Below are 13,147 nucleotides of genomic sequence, written 5' to 3'. Positions count from 1 at the left end.
TTTCCTTTTTCTTTTTTGTTTTTTTTTTCACTGAAGTCCTAAGTGAAGTCACAAAACTTTACTGCTGTTCAAGTTGAACGTATTTTTTGCTCTAGCTCTAGCTTTACTAACACAGAGCTGAGGAGATGATCATAATTTCTCATGTGATATTCTTAGGCATTTATTAGTTTTTCCGGATCTGTTTGACCGCCAAAGGGATATCCTTTTCACTGGTTCTCTTTTATTCTATGTGAACAGTTTTATTTTTTTTTCTTTTGCATGCTTGTTTTTATTGCTTTAGTTGATTTGAGACATCGCACGGATACACTTGTTTTATCTGCAAATATATCAGTGTACCAATCAAACATAGTTTTAAACAGCCAAGGTGTTAATGATCCCTCTCGTTATTTTTATTTTTATTTTTATTCCAATAGTGAGAGTAAAATCCTAATAAAAAAATCTCAGTTTTGAACTTCAGTTTGCCTGTATCGTACCATCACCAAGATGCGAATGTTTAAATAACAGTAACCCGCGACCTGTAACCCGTCGGAAACGACGTAGCTGTTTGAGCTGTTAGCGCTATACCACATTTTAAGCCACTTGTCCGTGTCGAAATGGAATTCAGATATCCCTCCGTTTGAATCGAATTGGAAATTTGATAATGTGACAAACCAGAAGGGGGACTCCTCTCATTGCGATCTACCGCGTGTACTTGTAAAAACCTTGGATTGCATTACATCACATTATATTGTATGTTGTTCCCATCAAGAACTTGTCGAGGTCTGTTTTGTCCTTGTTTGGAGCATCTGCCTTCCTGGTTTTATTAACTCGGATGGTATTGACGTCACTTAGCCGGAACATAACTTCTTCCCAGTCCCCCATGTTAGGGTGAATGTAACTTACAGCGTCTGCGTCTGTTGTTTTTGCTGCTATTCCCGGAACGCTACTTTGACGAAGACACTTTCGTAGAAAAGAGTGTCTAGCCTCCACCATCAATCTGCATGTCGGAAAAAGCCTGAAAAGAGTCATCTGTTGAACCACCGTTTGGATCGATCCAGTAAAGTCAGCCACCACGTCTTTTACCTGAATGCATGAAGAGCGATGTAACCGCTTCCGCTAAAGCTAAATGTTACCATTTCCAAGAGAAGCCGCGAAATATTTCCTGGCTAGGTTGTCGCCTCCGCGACTAATTCTTTTTAGAGAGAAAATTATAGTGATCAAGATCGTTTTTGAATAAAAGATAAGTTAGACCCTAATCCTCGGTAAGGTAATCAAGACCCGCGAACGCTGTTGACCGCTTCTATATAACAACGCTCCAAGGAATAGGAAAAGGAATGAAGAAAGAAAAGATCCTCTATTTGTTTGGTGTTTATAGCATGCACGTGTATTATCTCGGGAATTGAGATTCCAATTCTAGCTTGAAAAGAAATATTTACAAGCCACCTGATATTACATTAAAATTTGACCGAAATAAAATGATGCCGCTATGAAGGGAAAAGCTAGCGCTTCTATTTTTTCTTTTCAAGGTCACATTATCATTTTACGATTATTATCATTTTTTATCAAGTCATTTATTCGCTTTATCTCAAACTCACCTGATTTTAAAATATGGATACTGTGACTTCAGAAGCGACCAAACCAATCACCAGTGATAGCCAAACTTTACCATTACACCATTCCAAGGCCTCTTGGGAAGCATTGCGAGCAGTGCCAGCGACACTCATTGTACGTTTTCCAACGATTTTGTCTTTTTCGTCTTGAAAGAAAAAAAATTGTGATGAAAACAGGTTCATAAAGTCGAATTTATGCAGACAACATTTGGTTTGGTGAAAATGTTGCTTGACTTTGACAATACCCTGAAATACTAATTCACTTAATTGAAATTATAGGGGAAAAAATACAACCGCCATATATCTTAATTTTAATTACATTATCTATGCTATATGCAGGACCTTAAATTCTCATTCAAAACTATACATCGACTGATGCACGGATAGGATAACGCCGGAATTTTTATATCAGGATATATGTCATAAATGGGGCATGGTTTATTTTCCTGATTACTAACTTTTCATTGCAAAAATGATGTCCTTAAAGTGGTTTTAAATTTTTTTCTTTCTTGTGGCCCACCTGTTTTGAAGTTGTTATTGTTGTTGTTTATTAGCGCTCTTCCGGGCTTTTTTCCTTATGGAAAACATCAGCAACTTTCTCTACAGATTGTCGCAGAATCCTTAGATAGTACTCTAGATTCTTATTAACTTTACCGACATAATTTATGTTAGGTAGAGTAAGGTTGATCTATCACAGTTAGAAAACATTTTAAGAGATCCAGCTACAATTTTAGATAATAAGATTTAAACTTTGCGCCACTAGTAACTTTTTATGCACTAAGACAGATTTAGCTTACCATCATTCCTCTGTGAATGAGATTTTTATCCTCTGGTAAGTTAGCAAATTCAGCAAATCGATCAGAGTCGCATAGTTTGCATTTGAATATCTCTTGGTAGCCATTAACGGTTCCAAAGTTGTAAGATTGACATCGCTCTCCATCCACTCACTCAAACTGAGAGGAACTTTCCGAATCCATTTTTTTTTTATCATTCTTCCATTCAGTTTTTGCCCTGTTACCTTTTAAGTGAGGTTAACAGCTTTGAGGTCTGCTTCTAAAATACGGCTTATGCCGTACACACACACAAAAAAGAAATATTATGCTAATATGCATGTTTTTCTTCACCTTCAGAAAGTTTATGACGAGGAAAAGTGATTGAATGCTTAATTTTTTTTTTGCCAAACTAGGCTAACAGGTACAAGGAAAGTGCCAGAATGAAAATAGAGTACGCCGTTGAATTATCACGCGACCGTTCTTAAAACCGTCAATCAGTAGGTGTAATGTCAGCATTGTTTGGGTGTTTTCTTGGCTTTCGATCAAACAATTATCGGGGGCGAACAAACTGTTTTACCCGCCAATCAGAAAGATTTAGACGGAAAGCTAATAAACTTTTCTCAGAAGCAAGCAAACAGAACAGTTTGGGTCATAAAATTAAGACGAAACTGTCCGTTGACACGTCCAATCAAACGATTTGTTCAGATATTACAGCCCTCCGCTAGTCGTGCTTAATGACAATGAACCTTAGAGCAGCAAAATGCTGGAACGTGCTCGGACAAAAAATGAGACAAAACAACTGCTAGAAATTGGCAACAAAACAAGCTAGATCGATATAATTCTATCAAATAGCAGCAAGGGTTTGATGGGAAAAGTATGAGGGAATTTTTATTAACCTAAAAGCTTTATTATAACTGTTACAAACTTATTAATCACATGGAAGATATATCCATCTCTTGATAGGTGAAGATTTTCACTAGATTTGTCTGACATTTCTTTGTCTATATTGGACTAGAGTGATGCAAACGACTTGCTCTGCAACAACAGTAACTGCAGGGAGTTGATCCCTATTCCTACATAAGAAATCGAGGTAAATCAAGTACTAGTACCTTTCTTCATATAATATAATATCAAGCAGTATGGCAGCCTCCGTTTATAAGGAGTTACGATAGAAATTAATTGCAAGTTTAGTTTACATGTCAAGGTGAAGTTATATGAGGCCAAAATATTTTGATTATAGTCAAAAGCCTGCGCAAAGAAGAGTCCCCTAAAAGTAAATAGGTAATCTTTTCGTGCGATTGTGCTTTCAAAAATGTTTCTTGGCCTTTCAGTTTATGCAGCTAGTATTTGTGACCTTACCAAACCATGCAAAGTGTATAAAAAAGTTTTGCAATAAAAGCTACATATCAGTTGATTATGTTATTCACGAACCTTAAGATTAATCTTAGTTGATTAAAACATGAGGATTATTTACTTAATTGTTTTCTATCGCAGTTGTGAAAGAATCATCTGTGCGCTTTATTTAAAAAGAAATATTAATAATAATAATAATAATAATAATAATAAAGATAATAAAAAGATAGGTTCATCTCAGAAGCAGATCCTGTTTAGGACCAAAGCTGTTTTAATAAATTCACTTTTAATTATGATTTCGTCATTAATATGAAGTCTTCGTTTTCTCATATTTTTTTCTCATTTTCAGACCTTCTATTTATTTGCAATGAAACATCTTGATGTGCATTTTCATTATAATGAATTTTTTAGAATTATTATAATTATTATAATTGTTATAATTATTATAATTATTATAGTAATTCTTATTATCATTATCATTGTTGTTGTTATTACACTGTATTTTCATTATTATTATCACTAGTAGTTTGCTGAAGGCTTCAACACGCAATTTCTAAGATACAAATTATGCTGGTCGAAGTTTGATCTCGATGTGCTTTAACGAATAATCTTGTCCCCGAAATGGTTCCCATGTAATTCCTTGTGCGTTACCTCCACCTTGGTACAAACCATTTGGATTTGCGTTATGGCAATAGTTGTACCGCCAGGCGCCTTTATAGTACAAGGCAAAATTCTTACTGTTAGCGACGTCGTTGTCTCTGTCCTTGGTTGTAAACTTCATATTTCTGATATGAAAAAAGAATTTTTTTAAGAAACTGAGGAAGAGCTGAACAACAATGCTACTGATAACATTGTATGGTCAGCAATAAGGCTGCATTATCAGCAAAGTGTAGAAAGAGAATATTCCCCCATCAGGCACGTGAAAGACAAATGGTAACGTTAGGAATCAACAAAACGCATTTTATGGTTAATAATGTAGCGTAGAGGAATGTACTAGCACCAATTCAAAAGGAGCTGTAATTGTCAGCAATATGCGTCAGATATAAGTTGGATCTTTTGATCAGCAATGTTGCCTGTAGCAGTACATTCTCAAAAAGAGATGTTTAACTTGAATAAGTGTAGAGATCTTCATCTTCAGCGGGTAATGAATACTTTTCTCGGTTCTTGCGCAGAGCTCTCAGGGTTAGCTTTATATAACTATTCGCTAAGCATTATACGAAAAACTGAAATGTCTGAAACAAACCTGATAGGCCTACTGAGAGATAGTAATGCATCGCCTGCGGTGCCTCGGTATGTATCGATCGTTACCCGGTAATCATTGCTTTCTTCGGCCACAAAGAAGGTCGTGTACTCGGCAAATCTTCGGTCGCCTTCGTAATCCTCCATATCAATTCGAAACACCATGTTGGCAGATGCAGTGAGACGGTGAAGGTAGTCATTCCCAAGCCAAAACTCTATCCAGATTTCCAAAGCCTTTTTAGTAAGATTCCCAGTCGACATAAAAGTCTACAGAGCCATCCATGCGCATTTGAAAGGTGGTCCATCCTCCACCATTAGTTGTCATGTCACACAGTACTTGGAAGGGTTGTTCTTCATCAGGGTAAATCAAATACACTCCGTCGGAAGTGGAGCCATTTTGATAATGGTCAAGACAGTTCCTAGGACAATCTTTAGAATAGAAACCCAAAGGTGTAATCCTTTGATAGTATAAAGTTACCGACTTCTATAACCCACCTTTCCATTTTCTGCGCAATTAAATTAGCTACTTTATAGTTAGTCATGTGTTGTAAACTCACCGGACAGTTATCACACAATAACCCCCGTCTACGTCTGCATTTGTCCCCCAATTATTTCCATCGGAAAGAAACAAAGCCAGCGGAAAAAATTATGTCAAGAATTTCAATTTTTAATCTTCATCACTTTACATGGAAGAAAAAGAACTCTTTTTGTTGAGTCCAGTAATAGTGACACTAAGAAGCTGATCCGAAATTCTGTTCCAAAAGTACAAAAAGCCTTTTTGTATGAATCCCAGCCGACATAAAAGTCTACAGAGCCATCCATGCGCCTTTGAAAGGTGGTGCATCCTCCAACATCAGTTTTCATGTCACACAGCACTTGAAATGGTTCTTCTTCATCAGGGTAAACCCAGTACTCACCGTCAGTTGAGGAATCATCTTGATAATAGTGTTTTTGGGGCAATCTATGAATTAAACATCTGAGGATATAACTCACTGAGAGTATCAACGTTATTGTCTGTAATGAAAATAAAAATTAATGGCGTCATAACCTTTAGGCCTGCACTCTCAAAAGAACGAAAACATATAACGTTATATGACTCGCCTGACACCCCGTGCGCAATCACAAAGAAAGCTTCTAACTGTGGACTTGTACTCGGTGGAAATAAAGAAGTGAGAAAGTAAGACCCGTTTTTCGATGAATTCTGATTTTCTTGTTCTGACTCGAAAAAATAAAGAGAACAGTTTTTAAAGTAGTATCTTTCTTGTGGTTGTACCGCGTGCACTCGTCTTTCGGGTCCTATTTAAGCTGAAACAAAAATTTTCGAAAGTTTCGAGAAGTAGTGGTCATGTGTTAAATAGCTTATTGAGTGACAGGGCCATACTGGAATATATTCGGCTCGTGGCGAAGACTCAGGGAGCTCGTGGCACTTAGTCGTTACATTATGACCCCGAGTTAAATATTTTCACTCTCCAGCCCTCCCACTCCATTAAACTCAATTCAACGCCTCATAGCTCTCTAATACTAACACCAACCAGTATTATAACCTGTATTCCTTTAAACAGTGCCCCATCTTCTTCGGTAAAATTAACTCGAAGGCGATTATACGATGAGCGAGGTATCATGAAATTAGCAATTAGAAACTTCTATGATAATATCGCTGAGGATATGGCTCCTTGACAATATCAAATTATCATTTGTAATAAAGTGGCCTCAAAGTTTCAAGCAATCCTTCAAAATATGAATATATTACCCAGATTGTATACCATTCCGACGACTTAAGTAACTCGCATATGCACACCATTGCTGTCCCATATTCGAAGTCAGATAACAATAAGCCGTTATTGGATTAGGTTGAGCACGGTATTATGAATTATCAATGCCGTGATCGAAGGCTGAGGCAGATAACACAGACTCTAGGTTTGATAACTCATGATATCACCCAAAAACCAAATTAAATAATTGTTTTATTGTACACATTTTGTTCAATCTGTTAAAGAGGACACTAATCTCTAAGTCTGCAAAAGTTTGAGTATCGAGATACGAAGGACCACCGGGTCTCCAGTTACCTCCTATACACTTACAGAACTGAGTGTTTGATTTGTAGTCAACAAGACACCTTTCATTCTCTTTGCACGGATCTTCCTCCATGCAAGGGCTCTAAAATTATGGAAAAAATAAAAATAAACGAATATCCTTTCGAAAGTGATTTGGTCTTAAATGCTTTAACTTCTAAAAAGCTATTTACCAAATGAATATTTGAGCACCTGACAACTGGGTGAGAAGTGTACTCTCCGTTTAAGAAAAAAGGCTGCAATCTATTTTAAAATAAAATATTGAGTAATGAGCCGTACAATGGTTGACATTGAGTCAAATAAAACATGAATTTCTATAGGCTCCCCGCCCGAGAGTCCCATATCATTAAAATCGAGTTGTGTCATAACCTTTATTCCTTTATATAATGCTCCATCTTCTGTTGAAAAATTTACATGACCAGAAAACAGGTCAGAATCGCTTAGCTGGCATGTATTTGTCTCCTTTTTTGCGATGGATGGAAAGGAATTTGTAACAAACATCGGTTTTCAGAGATTTATTAAAACTGACAAGATATATTCAACTGACTGATTTCAGAAGCCACCAAAAAGTCTCCCATTGAGTTTTTATCTTTATGGCCTATGCAAAACTAATTAATACATGGCTGCTTGAACATGTAGAATTTCTCTTCACTATGCGCGCCCATGTATTATTCTCTATTTATTATATATTGAAACACTGGATAGCGTCGAAGGCGCGCTCTCATTGGCTACTCAAATTCCGATTATCCTTTGCTAATCACTTTTGAAATCATATTTTTGTGCTATATTATCTCTCTGTTTTAGTATATACTAATACTATTACATCTCGGTATTGGTGGTGAGCAGTGGATATTTACTTCGCCGTCGTGCGCCTATGTAAATATCACTCATTAGCCAACTATGCTTCCGTGAATAGTTGTTAAGTAAATGATGAGGCTTTCCGTAAAATCGCCCTCTGTTCTGATCGGCTGCCGTGATTATTCCACAAGAAATTGAACTAGCATGATTGAAGTAGTTCGATAAGTAAAGTACTGTATTTGAAGACCTTGATAGAAGGTTCACCGGGAAAAGAAAAGAAAATTATACAATCGATGATAAAGAGGTATGGAATGAAAATAAACAAAGAGGAAATGAAATCGGCATTGCTTCTTTGCATGCAGGCCATACATTGTTTATGCGAGAAGTTGTTATGAGTTTTTAGGTATCATTTTAGCGTTAATAAACTTTTTCCTTACCGCTAAACTGTAGTGATGATAAGAGTTGTTCCAGTTAAGTTTGTTGGGATATCGAAATCTGTCCGCTTTCAGCAGCGCACAGGAGTGTCCCGTTAGATCCGCTTCAACTGCAAAGTTGACAGAGATGCAAAGTTCGTGTCGGATGCAGTGAAGGCCACAGGCCATTGAATCGTAGACTTTGTAAGATGCCAGTTGATCAATGTTTAGCATTCTATTCAAATGCTCGACAAAATAAACATTATTCTTTTCATCAGATCTGCGATATTGTTCACTAGTAGTAATTATAGTAAAAGCTGTTAGAATTTTGAAGAACTGGAGCAAAACAAGAAACTTTGACATTGTGGATTATTGCTCGACCCAAACCGGATAGAAATGATCAACGCCAAAACAAGGCCCCCTTTAAAACAGCAATATTTAGTTTATAAACTGCTAATAACATGACAACTAAGAAAAAAAAAAGGTGATTGAATTGAATCAGTAGATACAAAATTAGCTATTTTATTGATGTCAGTAACTGATTGGTGCGCCCTCCCCTGCTAATGAACATTATTCACTCATCAGCGGGTGAATAATGCGAAGAACACAATAAAAAATCATCAGAGAAACTTGCGTTTCGACTCGTTAATGAAGCTGTTCCGAAAAACTGGAGGAATGGCCAGAGTAAGCCTGTAGGATTTTACGTAAAGGCGCGAAAGGCCATCAAATATAGTTGCACTCAAACTTAATACGTTAACGCTGTAATCTTCAATGCAGTATGATAAAAACGTTTTGAAGCCTAAATGTGCCATACGAAACAAATTTCCAGTAGACAAGTTGAACTGAAGGGCTGATAGATAACACGCCTGGACAATACATGTTAGAATCTTTGCCAAAATCTAGTGGTCTGGAAAGCAGTTTCGAAACAAGTCCTAAATGAGTGTATAAGGGTTGCCTTACGAGAAAATAATATATATGTCATGCCCTAACTTCTGTGCATATACTGTTCGTTTTTTTATGAACCATAACACAGCGGCAAAATTAGTACGCAAGCTCCGTGCTACTAGTCGATAAATTGGAGTTATTGACCAAGCTTGTTCTGTTAAGATGGCTGGATACTAGCTGAGTTCTTAGTAACCGGAGACTAAAATCCAGCCATCTCTGTTTTCTATGCAAGAATAATCTCAAGTCAGCAAAATGGGTGTTATTCCCTTGCAAGATTACCGTAATGACCTTCTGATCCTAGGAAATATGTGCCTCAACCATTGTGAATACGAAGTTGCTATGACCTACTTCGAAGTGGCCTTGAAAATTATACACTCAGGTGATGCAAACGACGCTCTCGGAAAAGCAAAACTCTATTTCCTTGTGGGAACCACACACAAATGTAAGGGTAACTTCGAGCAAGCGAAGAACTATCATACGCATGCACTGGACATTCATCTGAAACAGCTTGGACCTGAGCATGTATATGTCGCAGCTTCTTACAATAACCTGGGTACTGTATACAGTGACCTAGGTAATTTCCAGAAAGCAAAAGAAAACCATGCTCGTGCACCAGACATTTACCTGAAACAGCTCGAACCTGAACATGTAGATGTGGCAGCCTCTTACAATAACCTGGGTATTGTATATAGTGATCTAGGTGATTACCAGAAAGCAAAGGACAACCATACACGTGCACTGGACATTCGTCTTAAACAGCTTGGACCTGAGCAAACTCGTGTCGCAGCTTCTTAAAATAACCTGGGTACTATATACAGTAATCTCCGTGATTTCCACCGGGCCAAGGACTACCATGTACGTGCACTGGAAATTCGTCTAAAACAGCTCGGACCTGAGCATGTAGCTGTCGCAACTTCATACAATAATCTGGGTACTGTATACAGAAATCTAGGTGACTTCCAGCAAGCAAAGGACTACTTTGTACGTGGATTGCACATTAATCTGAAAGAGCTCGGACCTAATCATGTAGATTTTGCAACTTCTTGCAAAAGCCTGGGTTCTATACAGTGATCTAGGTGATTTCCAGCAAGCAAAGTACTACCTTGTGCGTGCACTGGACATTCGTCTGAAACAGCTCGGACCTGAGCATGTAGTTGTCGCAGATTCCTACAATAATCTGGGTACTGTATACAGTGATCTAGGTTATTTCCAGCAAGCAAAGGACAACTATGTACGTGCACTGGACATTCGTCTGAAACAGCTCGGACCTGAGCATGTAGATGTGGCAGCCTCTTGCAATAACCTGGGTACTGTATACAGTGATCTAGGTTATTTCCAGAGAGCAAAGGATAACCATGCACGTGCACTAGAAATTTATCCCAAACAGCTCGGACCTGAGCATGTAGATGTGGCAGCCTCCTACAATAACCTGGGTACTGTATTCAGTGATCTTGGTGATTTTCAGAAAGAAAAGGATTACCACGCACGTGCACTGGACATTCGAGTGAAACAGCTCGGACCTAAGTATATAGATGTCGCAGCTTCTTACAATAACCTGGGTACTGTGTACAGAAATCTAAGTGATCTTCAGAAAGCAAAGCACAACCATGTACGTGCACTGGACATTCGTGTGAAACAACTCGGACCTGAGCATGTAGGTGTGGCAGCTTCTTACAATAACCTGGGTACTGTGTACAGTGATTTCGGCTGTTTCCAGAAAGCAAAGGACAACTATGCACGTGCACTGTCTGAAACAGCTTGGATCCGAGCATGGAAATGTCGCATCTTCCTACAATAACCTGGGTACTGTGTACAGTGATCTAGTTGATTTCCAGCAAGCAAAGTACTACCATACACGTGCACTAGACATTCGTCTGAAACAGCTCGGACCTGAGCATGTAGATGTCGCAGATTCTTTCAATAACCTGGGTACTCTATACAGAAATGTAAGTGATTTCCAGCAAGCAATGGACTACCATGTACTTGCCTTGGACATTTGCCTAAAACAGTTCGGACGTAATCATCTTAAAGTTGGAGAAACTTATGAAAATATTGGTGACGCACACAATGATCAGGGTCACGATGAGGAGGCGAAAAGGAACTATGATCATGCTTTGGCGATTTGTGTTCGAAACCTTGGCTCTGGACACGTTAAAGTTAGAATTATTCAGAATAAGCTGGCTCAATTATAGCAAAATACTCGGACGGCCTTTGTATATGCAGACACGCATGTTTGCTCTGTAACCTATGATTAAAATGTTGGATTACAGATGTCAAGCTCAGGCATCTCATCACTAAATAATCTTGATGCATGCATACTTTGTTTCGTGCGAACTTCAAGACTAATTAATAACAAATTTCGCTATCGATACGATAAGGGTTGATCAATACGTAACCAACACTTTTTGTTAAATCACACCTACTTTAAGGATTTCTTCTCTTATTTTAAACATTTAGACATCTTTAAATTCTGATGAGAAAGCCGTTGACTGCTTGTCATTGTGAGACATTAAGGTACTTATACCAAAACCACGATCCGATTGATCTCTTCATTTTCCTGAGTTTTATAGAAGTCAAAGTTAATTAAAGCGAACGCCCGTCGTGACGATTTTCAGGATCTTTAGGAGGACAATTTATAAACAGGGAGAGATTTTCTGTTATGGAAGAGAATACATAATGTATTTTTAATTTTGCAATTTACTTTTTTTCCTTTCAGTATCCTTTTCGCATCCACATTATACCACAGCTTTCACTTAGAAATCTGTGGAGATTAGAATGGCTGCCTTCAGTGTTACTCTGTAAAGGTTGAATTTTTAACTTTATCTCTTGTCCAATTGGGTCACTTGCCGGAAAATGAAATCGGATTCATTGCAAAAAATTAGTTAAAAAAGGGCAATTCATCCAGCAATCACATTCAAGGAAATTTTGACAGTCCTGATTGATACTAGTAATAGCACCGAGTGGAGTCCAATTCGGTCTGTAATCATACGAGTGATTAACAAAATCGGACGACCGCGAAGCAATGTGTTACTAAAGAGTATGATTACAGACATAATTGGACGACATGCAGTCCCGTTACCCATCAATAAAAACAATTACAAACTTTTAGAAGGAAACTAAACATCGGTTATACGTTTTTTAAAAGAAACAACAGTTAACTTGGCGAAATGCGAGACAACAGCGCGCGCGCACGACCCGTTCTGTTAACTTACACGGACATGACGTGTCGACTGTCCCTTTAACTGTCCTATTGCATTGTACATTTACAAGCATGACGCCTACTCTGTCCTATTAGCTCAAATCGGACTGGTGATAACCAATCACGTTCAAGAATTTTGTTACAGTTTCATTATTTAATATGAAATCCGTCATATTTTTGTAAGTAAAATTTTACATCGCAAAGCTTCACCATGCTTTTATCAATTACAATAGACTTTTAATTTTTTTCTTGCAGTGTTTTCTAACTACATCTGAAACACAGTTTCTTTGTTTTGAGAACGCTACCAGCAAAAGTAAAAAAGCAAAAGAAAACAAACTTGGTTAAACGTGATTGAATTTTTAAAATCGAGATTCTTGGTAAGCTTCGTAGCTAGTTGAAATGCTTAAGAAAGATTAATTGATATTCTTCGTACGGCCATTTTCGAATAAAATCTAGTCACGCACAATGATACATTTTTGGTAATAGAATACAAAATTTCCTTTAGAATTTGGAAAGGGTTTGAGAGCAAGCTCTTCGTTTTTCACTCAAAGGGCGGCCGATGTAACTTCTGAGCCTTTCTCCCTTGCGATGAGGGGAGCTCGCAACGAGGGACCTAAGCATGATCGCAGTCGCTCTGACACCATCGTAATTAGTATGAATTTTTATATTTATGCTAATTTGGCTATGTTTTTCATCTTTCCTGTTTTGTTTTGTTCTGTTATTTTTTTATTTGAACACGAAACTATACATACTATACGAGTGTTAA

General features: G+C 37.7%; 1 protein-coding gene and 2 pseudogenes across 1 annotated transcript; 1 reads left to right on the top strand and 2 right to left on the bottom strand.

Moving 5' to 3' along the window:
• Positions 1-440: 440 nt before the first annotated feature.
• LOC136280421 (uncharacterized) lies at positions 441-2,676 on the bottom strand (annotated as a pseudogene).
• Positions 2,677-4,280: 1,604 nt separating this feature from the next.
• LOC131792900 (ryncolin-2-like) lies at positions 4,281-7,604 on the bottom strand (annotated as a pseudogene).
• A 1,830-nt stretch (positions 7,605-9,434) lies between these two features.
• On the top strand, positions 9,435-11,374 carry LOC136280350 (nephrocystin-3-like). The gene is made up of 3 exons (XM_066165377.1): positions 9,435-9,861; positions 10,235-10,836; positions 10,940-11,374. Exons 1-3 carry the CDS (start codon positions 9,435-9,437, stop codon positions 11,372-11,374), a joined length of 1,464 nt encoding a protein of 487 aa, XP_066021474.1.
• Positions 11,375-13,147: the final 1,773 nt, after the last annotated feature.

Source organism: Pocillopora verrucosa, chromosome 1 (assembly GCF_036669915.1).
Source record: "Pocillopora verrucosa isolate sample1 chromosome 1, ASM3666991v2, whole genome shotgun sequence".
Classification (NCBI taxonomy): Eukaryota; Metazoa; Cnidaria; class Anthozoa; order Scleractinia; family Pocilloporidae; genus Pocillopora; species Pocillopora verrucosa.
This window is presented reverse-complemented; position numbering and strand designations above follow the sequence as displayed.

What these genes read in the sequence shown, in the direction of transcription:
- LOC136280350 (XM_066165377.1), top strand. Translation starts at nt 9,435, where the DNA reads ATGGGTGTTATTCCCTTGCAAGATTACCGTAATGACCTTCTGATCCTA. An exon ending in AGCCTCTTACAATAACCTGG is followed by an intron (nt 9,862 to 10,234) that starts GTATTGTATATA and finishes TTCTTGCAAAAG; the next exon opens with CCTGGGTTCTATACAGTGAT. An exon ending in AACAACTCGGACCTGAGCAT is followed by an intron (nt 10,837 to 10,939) that starts GTAGGTGTGGCA and finishes TGTCTGAAACAG; the next exon opens with CTTGGATCCGAGCATGGAAA.